The 15347-nt window shown below is 48.3% G+C and overlaps 2 protein-coding genes across 3 annotated transcripts; one reads left to right on the top strand and one right to left on the bottom strand.

The window, feature by feature from the left end:
* The first annotated feature begins 768 nt into the window (after nucleotides 1–768).
* CXCR3 (C-X-C motif chemokine receptor 3) lies at nucleotides 769–3336 on the top strand. 2 transcript variants are annotated; one of them, XM_017672942.2, is made up of 2 exons: nucleotides 769–829; nucleotides 1795–3336. In XM_017672942.2, exons 1-2 carry the CDS (start codon nucleotides 818–820, stop codon nucleotides 2887–2889), a joined length of 1107 nt encoding a protein of 368 aa, XP_017528431.1. In that variant the 5' UTR covers nucleotides 769–817; the 3' UTR covers nucleotides 2890–3336. The 2 variants fall into 2 exon arrangements, with proteins under 2 accessions (XP_017528431.1, XP_073083550.1); XM_073227449.1 differs by lacking the exon at nucleotides 769–829 and adding an exon at nucleotides 917–1026.
* A 2836-nt stretch (nucleotides 3337–6172) lies between these two features.
* Nucleotides 6173–12112, bottom strand: GCNA (germ cell nuclear acidic peptidase). The gene is given in 5 exon segments (XM_017672941.3): nucleotides 6173–6335; nucleotides 6627–6733; nucleotides 9474–9589; nucleotides 10643–10778; nucleotides 11975–12112. Coding segments are annotated over 5 exon segments (660 nt in total).
* Nucleotides 12113–15347: the final 3235 nt, after the last annotated feature.

The following is a 15347-nucleotide window of genomic DNA, read 5'->3' as shown; positions in this document are numbered from 1 at the left end:
AAAACCCATGCAGATGGTGTGATGAGTGGTTAAAGGGGAGTGAGACAGTGGCAGGTTCAACCCTAGCACCCACTCTTACTTGCCATGCCTGGGGAAGGCCTTTCCCCTTTCTGGATTAGCCAGAGGGACAACCCCCCACCCCACAAGGGATCTTTGTGACTGGAATGAGGCAGTGGCAGAGAAAGCACCTAATGTAACATCTGGAACAGAGCTTGGCAAGCTCATTACTAGCTGTTCCCTTTACTTGCCACTCTTGGTTCACAGGGAGGGGCAAAAGGAGGGACCAGATTTAGTGTGATAGATTTCTTTAAAATATTTTCATTATTTTAAGAAGGTTAATCTCCTTTACAGACTTAACACACTTAGTGACTCAGTCTACAATTATGCAAAGATGAACCCCAGCCCAAGAGAGAGGAGCACAAGTTCCAATTTATTGAGCACTGACTGCACCAGGGTGGGAGAAGCCGTTCTGCACCCTGGCGGCAGGGATGTCCTTGCCTTCCCAGCAGCTCTGCTTCACTTTCAAACCTCTCCCCTCAAGGGACCTGCCCCTGCCCTTCCCTAGGCTCCAGGTTTTTTGGTCCCAGGCTTGTGGCCAGCTCTTCCAGGGCAGCTTCCCCCAGCCAGGGGCCTGGCTGGGAAAGGAACTCCAATGGGTCTAGGGAGGTCTGCTATAGATAACCCCATGGAAGAGGCTGCTGTGAGAATCATGTGAAACCCTCACTTCCTCTGTGTAGTATAGGTTTCCAACCACAAGCAGCAGAGCAGAGGGGCAGGCAGCACGCAGCCAGGCAGCCAAGAAGCCACCAGCCCAGCCATGGTCCCTGAGGTAAGTGCTGTTGCCCAGCCAGGTCAGACCACAGCTCAGAGTGCAGAGCCCAGGACACTGGGGGAACGTTGGGGCTGGAGTACAAGCCAGAGCCACCAGAGGTTTGGGTGAGGAAGTCGAGATTGTAGGGGTGTGGCAGGAGCCCCAGATGAGGAATTGGGAACCCAACTTGGCCACCAACTTTCAGATGACCACAGGTGGGTCCCCTCCCTCTCTGGCTCTGGTGCCTCAGGTGGTACTTACAGGAGGTAGAGGCACACCCCCAACCGCCTCCAAGGCTCCCTTCCCTTCTGACTTTAAACTTTGACTCTTCAGTGCTGGACTGAATTGGCATTGTGGGGGCATGCAGCTCTGGGGTGGTTTGTGGAGGAACGGGGTAAGGAAAATTTCTGGGAGAGTTTGGTGGGGAAGTCCCCAGTGGGTAGCAGGCCTCAGTGTAGGGAGGGGAAGAATAGGAGCAGAAAGCATGTGTTGCGGGGGTGGAGGGAGCAGAGGTTTGTAAAGGGGCCCCCCAGCTGGGGGGGAGGGGAGGAGGTGCAGGAAGTTGGGGTCCCCAGACAAGGGCTGAGGAGGGAAAGGAGGGGCCAGTGACTGGGCGTGAGGACTGTGGCGAGGCACCCGGGAAAGAAGGGGGTGGAACTAGGTGTGGTCAGGACACTGAGGAGAGAGGAGAGAGGGCAGGGAGAGCCCCTGGGCAGCTCTTCCTCCAGCCACAGTCTGAGATGGTCCAGAGGGTAAGAGAGGCAGCCTTTGAGAAGGGAAGTTACCATGGGGGCCCAGGCTGGGCAGGTGGGGTTTAGGAGGTGTGGCCTTGGAAGAAAGGAGGGGAAAGTTACAGGGTGTAGCCAAGGCCCGGGGCAGGGGCAGGAGCCAGTCGCCCCCAGGAGCTGCTCTGGGAAAGGCTCCTCCGACTAAATCTCCACGGAGTGGTTGTCAGGCCTTGACACAGCCCATTCCCTTAACAGATGAGCGAGCGCCAAGAGTTCCAAACCTCAGATCTTGTCCTCTTCCTGGAAAACTGTAGCTCTTCATATGACTACGGAGAGAATGAGAATGACTCCTGCTGTGCCTCCCCACCCTGCCCCCAGGACTTCAGCCTGAACTTTGACCGGGCTTTTCTGCCAGTGCTTTATGGCCTCCTCTTCGTGCTGGGGCTGCTGGGCAATGGCGCCGTGGTGGCCGTGCTGCTGAGACAGCGGGCAGCCCGCAGCAGCACCGACACCTTCCTGCTCCACCTGGCCGTGGCTGATGCCCTCCTGGTGCTGACCCTCCCACTCTGGGCAGTGGACACAGCTGTCCAGTGGGTCTTCGGCTCCGGCCTCTGCAAAGTGGCAGGTGCCCTTTTCAACATCAACTTCTACGCAGGGGACCTCCTGCTGGCCTGCATCAGCTTTGACCGGTACCTGAGCATTGTGCATGCCACCCAGCTCTACCGCCGGGGGCCCCCAACCCGTGTGGCCCTCACCTGCGTGGTTGTCTGGGGCCTCTGTCTGCTCTTTGCCCTGCCAGACTTCATCTTCCTGTCAGCCCACCATGACGAGCGCCTCAACGCCACACACTGCCAGTACAACTTCCCGCAGGTGGGCCGCTCTGCTTTGCGCCTCCTGCAGCTGGTTGCTGGTTTCCTGCTGCCCCTGCTAGTCATGGCCTACTGCTATGCCCGCATCCTGGCTGTGCTGCTGGTCTCCAGGGGTCAGCGGCGGCTGCGAGCCATGCGGCTAGTGGTGGTGGTGGTGGTGGCCTTTGCCCTCTGCTGGACCCCCTACCACCTGGTAGCCCTGGTGGACACCCTCATGGACCTGGGGGCCCTGGCCCGCAACTGTGGCCGAGAAAGTCATGTGGATGTGGCCAAGTCTGTCACCTCAGGCCTGGGCTATATGCACTGCTGCCTCAACCCACTGCTCTATGCCTTTGTGGGGGTCAAGTTCCGTGAGCGTATGTGGATGGTACTTATGCGCCTGGGCTGCCCAGAGCAGAGAGGCCACCAGCGGCAGCCACCATCTTCCCGCAAGGATTCATCCTGGTCTGAGACCACAGAGGCCTCTTACTCAGGCTTGTGAGGCTGGATGAAGGTTCCCCTTTCACTATGCAGCCTGACTTGCCCCCGCACAGCACGCTCCTCCCCCTTTCCTGTAGCCTTCCCGTTCACACTGCTGGGATTGCCCTGCAGCCCCAGTTGGGCCTCCCAGGGAGCCTCACTCTCCCGCCTCTGAGGGCTGTGCCATTGCTGCTCCTTAACTGCCAAGCCCTCAGTGACAGCCTGTCCCTTCAGAGGTGACTGCCTTCAGGCCCTTATTACCTTGGCTGCCTGGAGTGCCACCACCCTTCTAGTTTGGTAATTAAACCTTGGCCTTCCCTGCATACAGGGAGCATGAGGCAAACAGCTTAGTGGAAGCTGCCCAGTGGCCCAAGCCTCCAGCTCAGCTGTGATTGTGGTCCACAAGACCTCTGCATTTGCTCATGTTTGTGTCTAAAATTCTGCTTAAAACTTTTCAATAAACAAGATAATCGGGACCAGGGTGTGTAAGTAGTGCATCATTACAACTGGCCCTGACCAGGCTCCAGGGATGTACTTCCTGCTCCTCCTTGCCCAGCCCTGGGTCAGCCCCAGCCAGTGCTGCCTGTGTTCACATCTGTTTCTAGCCTCTTCTTTGCCCTCCTGGGCACTCTTGTCATCACAGGAAAGCACCCAGGTGTATGGGTGGGGGATAAGCAGTTAATTGACTGGCTGGACATGGTCTAGGCATAAAATTTGGGAAGAAGGCCTTCAGACATGAATAAGACACAGTCCATGCACTCCAGAAGCTCAGGCCAGCAGGGCAGATGTGGAGAGGAGCAATGATACCAAGCAGTCTATGGGATGAGGCAAATGTGGGACACATACAGTGAGCCTGGGGCCCAGAACCCTCTGGCTGGAGCCACTGGGAAGGCTTCATTATGATAGACATGAGCAGACCTTGAAGGACAAGAAGTATTTCCAAGGGCAAAGAGAAGGAAAGAACAATTCCCAGGCAGAAGGGAGTATAGTAGCAAAGGTAGGAAGGCTGAAAAGAGTGATGCTTAGTGGAGGAATTGTAAGTGATTCCCAACTAGCTAGAATTAAGGGTTCAGGTTAAAGAAGGGTTGAAAATAAGACTGAAAGTTAGTTTGGGGTCAGGTGATGGTATCAGACAGACTAGTTACAAGGCTGTTGTGGTTATTCAGGTGAGAGGGGAGGCAGGCTCTTCCTCAATAAATGGCAGTGAGACTGAAGAAAAGCAACAAGATTGGATGACTTGCCGAGTCATTAGCACACAGGCCACCTGGAGGCATAGGCAGGCCATAGGGAGCATTTTCCCATGGCTAAAGCTGAGGTGGAAGTTAGTGGAGGAAATGACCAGGGCTTCCCAGAGGGGCAGGTGACAGGGCTACTGAGTGAAGGCAGAGGACAGACCTGCCCTTCGCAGGAGTGGAACCACTATAGTCAGTTCCCCCAGTAAAGTCATCAACATGCCATGATCCAGTTTCACAGGACAGCTGGGCCTTTACTGAGACTGTAGTTAAGGCTGGTGGTGGGGCTGGTGAGGAGGGACCCCAGGGGTTTAGCTAGAGAAGTTCGTGTACTATCCTGTGCACATACCCAACCCCTTTGGCTTGTGATTAGGCTTCAGTTTGTGGCCACTAAAGAAACACTCAAGCATCTGCAAAATGAAGGACAGACAGAAGGAAAATGGCAGAATAACACATCCTGTTATAATAAAGTATCAGTGATGCTAGACTAGTACAGATGTTTGTGGCAGACTGAGTAACAGGTCCCCAAAGATGTCCACTCCCTAATCTTCCTTCAGGACTTGTGAATCTGTTATTTTATGTGGCGATAGGGAACTGAAGTTGCCAATCTTATGATTTTAAAATAAGAATGTTCTCTTGGATTATCCAGGTGGGCCCAAAGTGTGATCACAAGGGTCCTTAGAAGTGCAAGAGGGAAGCAGAGGTAGAGAGTCAGAGAAACAGATGTTGCCAGCTGAGGATGGAAGACGGTGGCCTTTACAAGCTGCAAGACAAGGCAACAGATTCTCCCCAAGGGCCTGCAGAGAGGAACGCAGCCCTGCCCACACCTTCATTTCAGCCCAGTGAGGTCCATGCCAGACTTCTGACCTCCAGAGCTGTAAGAAAAGACCTTTGTACTGTTTTAAGTCGCTAACTTTCTGGTAATTTGTTATGGCAGCAATAGGCAATGAATACAAGGATCCCAGTAAACATCCTGGGTATCTCCCAGAAGTGGGGAGGCTGCTTAAGTGTTTATTGGGCAGTTACAAAAATAAGAAACTCAGAACAGAGAGTGCTCTTCCAGACACATCCTGGAGAGCTTCAGATGCCCGGGATCTTGGACAAAAGATCTGAGGATCTGTTCAACTCTAGGTACAGGGTGTTGATGAAAAGACTTTGCTAACAAGTAAAATTGCAGAAAACATTTTTTTTCATGAACAATTACATTGGTTCAAATGGCTTCATTCAGTGTCTAGAGCAGTTAAATTCATGAAACATGTGTGCCTTTTATTTCTAAAAACAGACTTTGCTAACAAATGGATTGCAGGAAATACCTTCCTGAAATTTTTATTTCAACAGTTACGTTGCTCAGATGGCTTCGTTCAATGTCTAGAACAAACAATTTATTTCATCCACATTGCTTAGATGGCTTCATTTTATGTCTAGAGCAAGTAAATTCATGAAACGTGCTTCTCCTATTTCTACGAACAGCCTTTGCTAACAAGTGAATTGTGGAAAATATCTTACTAAAATTTTTATTTCATGAAAAGTAACATTGCTCAGATAACTTCGTTTTATGTGTAGAGCAACTAAATTCATGAAATATGCTTATCTTTTATTTCTAGGTAGGTATGACAAGGTTGTATCTGCCAGTGGCCCTGGTTTTGAAGCATTGCCTTTAAAACTTGTTCTCTTTCCAACACTATTATCATTCTTGCAAACTGCCACTCTCAAAAATGCATTTCTCTTTTGCATTCTTTTCTACATGTTAACAACCACAGCACCTAAATAAGACCCAAGGTGTATCCAAAGGGCCTCTGAGTACTATCAAGGGCAAACAATGGTTAGCAATAGGAAACTTGGGTTAAGAATAATTATTACTAACAACACGAAGCACCAAAAAAGAACTCAAATTCTAATATTTATCACTTCACAGAAACAAAGATATTTTTCTAAAACTCCTTAAACCAGCGGAGGACCCAGCTCACAGAAATGTCCTCTCAGATAACCTCAACGACCTTCTTTTTGTTTAAGGGCATAATCTTTGCTCAGAGTTCTCATCACATCCCCATGGCTCACCCCCTTGTTTCCCCACTAAATCAATCTGTAATTCTCCTTCACATACATAGCAAATGGCCTCACATGGGGCACAATGAGGGTTCCATCTTTATGATATGATGGCAACAGAACCAGAGTGGCCTTGCATTTGGCACAGATAAAGCCGTTGGTGTCCAACAACTTAGTGAAGCGGCCAACCCTATGAAGGAAAGAGACACCAATCAGTCACCATACCCTGGCATCTTCTCTGAGCTGCTGGCCCTGGGCTCAGAGCAAGACTTTTTCTGTGGGTTCTCAGAGTGGAGCACTGAGCAGCATTGAGCTGGGCCAGCACAGAGGAGGAGAGAATGGAGAGAGAGGACTTGGACAGGAGTAGAGAGGTTTGACACTCGAAGTCAAAGAGCCATGGACTTACTAATAAAATCACAGAAGAGCCCCTTGGAAGCTGTGGTAAAAACATAGTTGGGAAAAAGTCTAAGAAGTGTCTAACCTGCTTTGGCACTGAGTACATTCATACTGAATCTTGTAGTTAATCTTGTAGCTATGGCAATGGGTGATCCTGGCCAGCTCTGGGTACACCATATTAGATTTTCAGTGCTTCTGTGTCCTTACTTATTTTCTGTCTGGTGGATCTGTCCTTTGGAATGAGTGGTGTTTTGAAGTCTCCTAAAATGAATGCATTGCATTCTATTTCCTCCTTTAATTCTGTTAGTATTTGTTTCACATATGTTGGTGCTCCTGTATTGGGTGCATATATATATTTATAATGGTTATATCCTCTTGTTGGACTGACCCTTTTATCATTATGTAATGTCCTTCTTTATCTCTTGTTACTTTCTTTGTTTTGAAGTCTATTTTGTCTGATACTAGTACTGCAACACTTGCTTTTATCTCCCTACTGTTTGCATGAAATATCTTTTTCCATTGCTTGACTTTTAGTCTGCGTATGTCTTTGGGTTTGAGGTGAGTCTCTTGTAAACAGCATATAGATGGGTCTTGCTTTTTTATCCATTCTATTACTCTATGTCTTTTGATTGGTGCATTGAGTCCATTTACATTTAGGGTGATTATTGAAAGATATGTACTTATTGCCATTGCAGGCTTTAGATTCATGGTTACCAAAAGTTCGAGGGTAGCTCCTTTACTATCTAACTGTCTAACCTCACTCGCTTATTAAGCTATTATAAACACGGTCTAATGATTCTTTATTTATCTCCCTTCTTAGTCTTCCTCCTCCATTCTTTATATGTTAGGTGTTTTATTCTGTGCTCTTTTGTGTTTCCTTTCACTGCTATTTATGAGTAGTTGATTTTATTTTTTGCCTTTAGTTAGTATTTGGGTGGTCTTCTTTCTTTGGTGTGATTTTATTTTCTCTGGTGACATCTATTTTGCCTTAGAAGTGCTTCCATCTAGAGCAGTCCCTTTAAAATATCCTGTAGAGGTGGTTTGTGGGAGGAAAATTCCCTCAAATTTTGCTTGTCTGGGAATTGTTTAAACCCTCCTTCATATTTAAATGCTAGTTGTGCTGGATACAGTATTCTTGGTTCAAGGCCGTTCTGTTTCATTGCATTAAATATATCATGCCATTCTCTTCTGGCCTGTAAGGTTTCCATTTAGAAGTCTGATGATAGCCTGATGGGTTTTCCTTAGTATGTGATCTTTTTTCTCTCTCTAGCTGCCTTTAATACTCTGTCCTTGTCTTTGATCTTTGCCATTTTAATTATTATGTGTCTTGGTGTTGTCTTCTTTGGGTACCTTAGTGTTGAGAGATGAGTGGACTTCCATGGTCTGAGAGACTATTTCCTCCCCCAGTTTGGGGAAGTTTTCAGCAATTATTTCTTCAAAGACACTTTCTATCCCTTTTACTCTCTCTTCTGCTTCTGGTACTCCTATAATGTGAATATCGTTCCATTTGGATTGGTCACACAATTCTCTTAATATTCTTTCCTTCCTGGAGATCCTTTTATTTCTCTCTGCCTCAGCTTCTCTGTGTTTCTGTTCTCTGATTTCTATTCCATTAACAGCCTCTTGCACTTCATCCAGTCTGCTCTTAAGTCCTTCCAGAAATTGTTTTATTTCTATATTCTCCCTCCTAACTTGATCCTTTAGCTCTTGCATATTTCTCTGCAGGTCCATCAGCATGGTTATGACCTTTATTTTGAATTCTTTTTCAGGAAGATTGGTTAAATCTATCTCCCCAGACCCTCTCTTGGGGGTTGTATGGGTAATTCTGGACTGGACCACATTCTTCTGCCTTTTCATGGTGATAGAGGTAGTTGTAGGCAGGTAGCGCATGTGTCAGCTGGGAGAACAAAGTCCTTTCCTGCTTGCTGGTCTCCTTGCCCTTCTCCGCTGCCTGTGTTGGTTACCTGCACCCCTGGAGCAGCCTCTGGATTAATTCCCTAAACTGCCATGGGCGGGGTCACTGTCAGGGTAGCCCAGAGCCCTGCGGGGAGTGTCAGGTGTCCCGGGTGTGCTCTCCTGCGAGAACGACGCCCCTTCGCACCTTGCCCCAGTTTCCTTTGCCTGTATCAGGCAGTAGCGTGGCAGCTGCACGCCAGGAGAAGATTCTGGTCAGTTGCTGTGGGCGTGGCCGCTCCCCAGCTGCTCCGCCACTGCATGTGCCTGCGCAGCTGCTCCCCAGCTGCTCGCTTGCTACAGGCACATGTCTGTCCACTCCCCGGTTACTCCAGTGCTACGTGCATGCACAAGCAGCCACTCCCTGACTGCTCTGCCATTGTGGTGGGGCAGCGCTGGAGGGGGAACGACTGGCAGGCTGTTTATTGCCATGAGTGGCCTCAAGGCTACATTGCCTCCCAGGAGGCTGGAGCGCCCAAAGTTCCCTGGATTCCCAGCTGCTGGCCTGAGTGTGCCAGGATGCTTTCATCCAGCTGTGAGGTCCCTGTCCCTTTAAGACTTTCAAAAAGCATTCGCTTTTCTTTTGTCCCAGGGGTGCTGGCTGTGGGGACCCACTCACAGATTTTACTGTTCTGTTTCCCTAATATCCAGCACACCATGTACTGTGTGTCTGCACTCCCAGTGTGGATTACTAGAGCTGGTTATTTAGCAGTCCTGCACTTCCACTCCCTCCCCGCTCTGACTCCTTTCCTCTCGCCAGGGAGCTGGGGTGGGGAGAGCGCTCGGGTCCCACCGGAACGCAGCTTGTATCTTACCCCCTTCGTGAGATGCTGAGTTCTCTCAGATGTAGATGTAGCCTGGCTGTTGTACTGTATCCTCTAATTTCTTTTTTAGGAATAGTTGTATTTTCAAAAATATATATGGTTTTGGGAGGAGATTTGCACTGCCCTACTCATGCCATCTTGGCTCCTTCTCCCACCATATTAGATTTTCTGGCATGATACTTCCATGTGTCACCATGAGAATCATAGTCACCATCAAGCAGCCAGGCGGCCACATGGCATATTTCATGGATCAAAGTATCCCAGAGTCAGTCTTCTGAAGTATCCCAGAAATTATGTGTACTTAAATCAACCCCCTTCTGGTCTGCTACCCTACCAGCCCTGGATTCTCAACCCCACCAGATCCAAAGCCACATTATGTGAGGATATGCAGGCTGGCACTAGAGTTATCTTCCCAGGATTCAGAAACTGAAATTTCTACCTACTTTGACTCCATTTTGTTAGTGGCAGAGAGCCTTAGGTGAGAAGTCTTTTTGGAGCAGCTCCAATGTGCTCAATTTTTTTTGTGGGATGTTGCTAGAAACACATCCAGCCAAGCCTCGGTTTCCATCCTCCAGGAATATAAGTGGGCAGAGTGGGGAGCAATCACTATGGCCAGGGAACTTGGTCAGGAGGATCTGATCTGGGCCCTTAGCAATTGACTGGATTTGCAATCTTAGGCCATTCTAGGTGTAGTGAAAAACGTCAGCCAATGTTGGGGCTGGGAAGGCATGTGGTATGTTTTGAAAGCCAGTGTGAAGAAAGCCTCATGGAGCACACGGGCAATGAGACACAAGACTAGCCAAGTGGGAGAGAGGCAGCCTATGACAGCCCGAAAGCCAGGCTCCAGGCACTGGCAAGGCCAAGGCTTCTTAGTCGGAGAACAATGCAGTGGTGTGCAGGAGACCAAGTAGAGCAGGGAGTAGAGGGAGGTGATGAGGGCCAAAACCTGGTCGGGGGCAAAGATGGAGAAGGAATAATGACTGGAGAGTCATTATGAAGATTTGGTGACTGGCTAGGGTACCTATAGGGAACCTTGAACCTCACAGTTACTGGGAGAATGGAGATACTGCCCCTCACAACAGACAGCTAGTTGTGGAGAGAAGGTTAGCATAGTAGAAGGAAGGACAAGGTGGATTCTTGGGGATGGGGAGACATCCACTAATCACATCCTTTAAGCAACACACAGTAGGCCTGCCCACCCAAGAATAATGGGTAAAGCTGTGACCGAGGGCGTCAGAGAATACCAGCACCTAAAAAGAACTCATCAAACACTGTGCCTGAGGAAAGAGCACAACAGGAAAGCTCTCATTGCTCCTGCCATCACCTGCAGAGTCGCAGACTTTCAGTGCAATCTGAACCTTAGCATAATGCCCCTTCGTGTACCAATTATTGCAGGTGGTACATAAGCCAGCTGTTCTCAGCATTTTATTATTCCAGACAATATCTATTTTCTCTGGCAGCTAAAAATAAAGAAAAGCAAACAAGAGTGAATCAGAGAGCAGTTCTAAGCAGACCAGAAACTATTAACAGTTTTGCAAATCTAAACATTCTGGAGAAGATAAAAAGCCAAGCTGAAGCTCAGGTAAAGACAATTAACAGGCAACCAGGACACAAGTGAGACTGTTCAGAGTACATGAATGCAGGACTCATCCTTCCTTATATGGAGTCAAAAGTCAGGGGCAGCCAAGGAAAGCAGTCCATGCTTGCTGAGGTAGGAGATGGAAACCTGTGAGTAAGCAGACTGAGGCAAAACTGAAATGCAATTCAGAACACTTAAGGCTCCCTTCATCCATCATCTGCTGTAACACCCCTGTCACTGGGGAGGGCACCAAAGGCTAGGGAACCTTTAGAAAGATCTGAAACCTTTCCCTGTAGAAAGTTTTGTTACCAGAGACAATAAAGTTTGAAAAACCTAATGACCAATGGGTCTCTGCTTCCAGATTCTGCCCAATCCAGTTCATGCCCTGGTGCTACTGACAGATTAATTGCTTTCAGCAGCCTTTCCTTCCTATCATATCACATCCCTGTGCCTATTGATTTCAAGTTCAGCTCCTTCAACCTGATTCCCAAAGCCTTCTGGTACCCAGTCCTATGCTCTCAAACATAATAATAGGTGACATGTATTGCTAACTATGTCCTAGGCCGTGTTCTAGGCCCTTGAGGTGGATTAATTTACCAAGGCCTAACACAATAACTCTATGAAATGGTAGGTAGTATTATTGTCCCCATTTTACAGATGAAGAAACTAAGGCAATGAGAGGTGAAATAACTTGCCCAAGGTCACAGAACTCCTTCTCGTTATTCTTCAGCTATGAACCTCTTTTTCAGCTAGTCAAAGCTCAACACATGCCCTCTCCTGCACCATTGGTGTTTTCTCCACTGACCATCCTTCCAGAACCAGAACAAATTTCACTTCCTCCAGGCAATCCTATATCTTGACTGCTTGGGTTCTTAGTGACTTCTGCCTCTGCCCATCTGTGGTCATAGCCGTCTGGAGCATACATTACAACCCACAAGTATTCTCTAGTTATTTCATGTATGCATGTCTCCATCTGCACTGACACTTCTCCAGGCAGGAAATACATCACACCTCGCAGAACCCAAGAGTCCTGGGCATACAGCAGGAGCTCAGTAAGTGCTTATTCATTAGTTGTACCTTGTTATCAAAGACAGAGTTGTTAAGCAGGGTGTAGATTCTCTCATCCAGTTAATCCTTATTTTGCTTGTAATTCCTTCCAGAATACCATTTTGACTTTTCAAGGCCATGCAAGAAACACCCAGGTATTTTGCACATAACAACCCTGCCGAGGTAAATTCAACTGAGTTTTATACACCTAATAAACAGAAGAAATGCATACATAGAGCTTGTGGCCCAGGAGATTTGGCAACTTGCTGGTCCTTTTTCCTTCCAGCTCCTTCTATGAGGGCATTTCCCAAGGTTGCATTCATAGCCTTTTTCTCTTCACTATTGCACATTTTCAGAGATGTGAAGACCACAGTTTCAATCTCAACAGGAGTGTTCCCACACCTGTATCTGCAGTCTCAGTCTCTCCCCCAAGATCCAGTTGAGTTTAGAATTGCCCAGTGCAAATGCCCAACTGACTAACATGAGTATGTCTCCAGCTAGATGTGCATAATTATCCAACTTCTGTTATCAAAAAGCCGAGGACATTTGAAAAGTCACCTTCTCCCTTGCCCCATATTCAGCTAGGCATGAAGACAGACCACTACACCTCCTCCACATCTTTCCATGCAGCCCCTCCTTCCCACCCCACCACCACCACCCTGGTTCAAGTACAGGGCCTCCCCTTTAGGCCTTGCTCCCACAGCACTGCTCTCATGGTGTTCCTTACCTCTAGACTCTTTCTCTTCCAATCCAACCACAACACACCTCCAGATTAGTTTCCTTAGGCCATGTTCCAACTATGTCCCTCCCTGGCTTTTCACTGACTGTGTGGCCCAGGTCAACTGGGTCCCAACCTCAATTGCCAGCCACCTTTCCACTCTGTCCAAAGTGGGCAACTTGAACGTTCCCTGGACATGAACTGTGATTTCCCACAGTTCACTCATGCCTCAGCCCTACCTATTTTCCCAAGGCCTAGAATGACCACATCTCCACCTCTCCTGTGAGTGACCTTCTGTGTAGCGCTTTATCATTTGTAAAGAACTTTCTCTTGCATTATCATATTTAATCCTCACAACCACCCATCAAGGAAGCAATCACTATTCTTATAATCTCAACTTTGCAGATGAGAAAACTGAAGCTCAGAGCTAAGTGACTGACCCAAAGTCCACTGAGACACTGAATTTTCTGGCCCAAATCTCATGGTGTTCCCACTAGACCAGTATTGCTGCCCCATCTTTCAAGGCCCAGTTCAAATGCACAAAGAACAGTGCTTGGCACATAAAGGACTCACATTTAGAACAACTATTTATTTAAACTGAAGCATTTTTGTCTTGCCTGGAGCAATCCACAAGTCCAAAGAAAGGAGCCCACAAGAGCTGGAAAGATCAAACAGGAACAAACATAGCAGAGTGAGTTTCTGACAGACCAGAACTCCTGAGACTGAGGTTTTTGCCAGGATACTCATCAACCGTTAAGTCACAAAATACGCCCTCTGTGAGGTGGCTGTGAGGTGGCTTGTGTATGTGGGGGGGAGAAGAAACACCAGACAAAGCAAAGGCAGCTAAAGGGAGGGTCTTCACCCCAAAACCGGATATGATTGACTAACATTTCTACCTCAAATTACTTCTGAAAGCAAATTTGCATCAGAAAAGGTGGCAGATGAAAACCAGAATCGTCTGCAGACCTCAGTAGTGAACAAGACCTGTGTGTGGGTGTGTGCGTGGGTGTGTGCTCACATCAAGTAGGCCATGTGGCTTAGCGCACCTTCACCCCAATACCTGAGCCACTTCACTGCAGGCTGAGCATGTCCACATCAGAAGAGCCGATGAGACCCCAAATGGGTACGTCAGACAGCATGACCAGCAAGCAGCCTACACAGGAACAATGCCGAGCACAACAGGAAGCCTACCCACTGGGACAAGAAAGATGTGGCAACAGTGAGGAGTCCAAACAGACTCACCCCCTCCTTGGGATGATGCAGGCCAATGACACCAAAGGACAGCTTCTTACTTCTTTTGTCATATTCTCTAGGCAAAGCAACCTGAGAACTAAGCCAAGACACATGCCCCTATTGGCAGAGTGGCTTACATATGTATCTAGGAAGCCAAAGAAACTCTGCTGAAAAGGGGTCCACCTAAGAGAAAACATGTGGAATTGCTACCAGAGACCTCACCCAGAGAGGAGAGCAGAAACAGAGACAGCCTCTCTGCTCAGGTCCACGTTGCTCTGTCACCACAATGCCTGACACATCATTAGGCCTCTCCCCTTAAGATGCATTTATTGTCCCAATATACAGGTGAAAAACAAATCAACAAACATACAGTCCTTCAAATAGATCCCTTCTCTTGCAGGATAACTCAGAGGTAAGTATGCATTAGTCCTGAATGCAAGTAAAACCAGTCAAGAAAACCATGCTTACTACCTCGTACTACTAAGGGAAAAAAGCGAGAAGTTCCTAGAATCTAAATGAGGAAATATGTTCATTTTTTGCTCTAAGTGGCAACATGTCTTTGGTCTAAATAACCTGGTGTTTTCCATCAATTATGTACAACTTAAAAATAAAGGAACGGCAAGCAATGTAGTTCCTCCTAATGGCTAAGCTTTAGAAATTCGCCAGAATATATGTAAGTCCAGAGAGTAACTGGGTGCATCCAAACCACTAGGAAAACTGGAAGGTGACTTGGACTGCCCTCCTGCAGCCCCAGCAGGGTGGAGCATGTCGGCTGGGCCTTCTTGCCACTGCCTCCCAGTCTGCTTTGGTTTAGTGCTAGCTGGTGGCCACCGGGCTGTATGCACTTCACCTGAAAAACTGTAGCATTGCCTACCCAACATCCTTTATTCTGAGTTTGAGGACAAAGTAAACTCAGAGGACGGACACCTCTTCCTCCTCCCCATGCCCTCCCAACTCAGGGATGGGAACCCTGTCTGCCTCCCATGCCAGCCTCCTTCACCCCCTGGGGACCCCCGAAGGCCCATGGACTCCTTAACGTGTGGCTGTGATGACACTCAGCGCCTGTCCAGCTGAGCATGAGCAGTACATACCCAGGCTTGCATTTTTCCAATTTTGCTGCAGCACGCTTCTCTGAGGGTGCATGCTCTTTTTGTACTCTCCTACCTGCAAACATAATAGTTCATTTATACCTGGCAAAGTGGTGCCATCAAGCAACTGGCAGAAAGGTGAACCCAGGAGAAGCCCCCAGAGCCCAGCCCAGGGCCATGTGTGTCAGTGAACACTTCCATCTGAAGCCCTGAAGCCTGCACACTGCTCCAGCAGCCAGTCAGCACAACAAGCTTTACCACTCTGCCCACAGGCCTGGAGTCACCAGCAGAGTGAAAGGGCGGGATTCAGTCACAGGTACCAGTGGCTAAAGGAGCATGCTGTCAGAGGTTAGGCTGTGGGCAA

The sequence above is a fragment of the Manis javanica genome, chromosome X (assembly GCF_040802235.1).
Source record: "Manis javanica isolate MJ-LG chromosome X, MJ_LKY, whole genome shotgun sequence".
In the NCBI taxonomy this organism is placed as follows: domain Eukaryota; kingdom Metazoa; phylum Chordata; class Mammalia; order Pholidota; family Manidae; genus Manis; species Manis javanica.
Note: the sequence above shows the minus strand (reverse complement) of the source record. Positions and strands in the feature narration are given on the sequence as shown.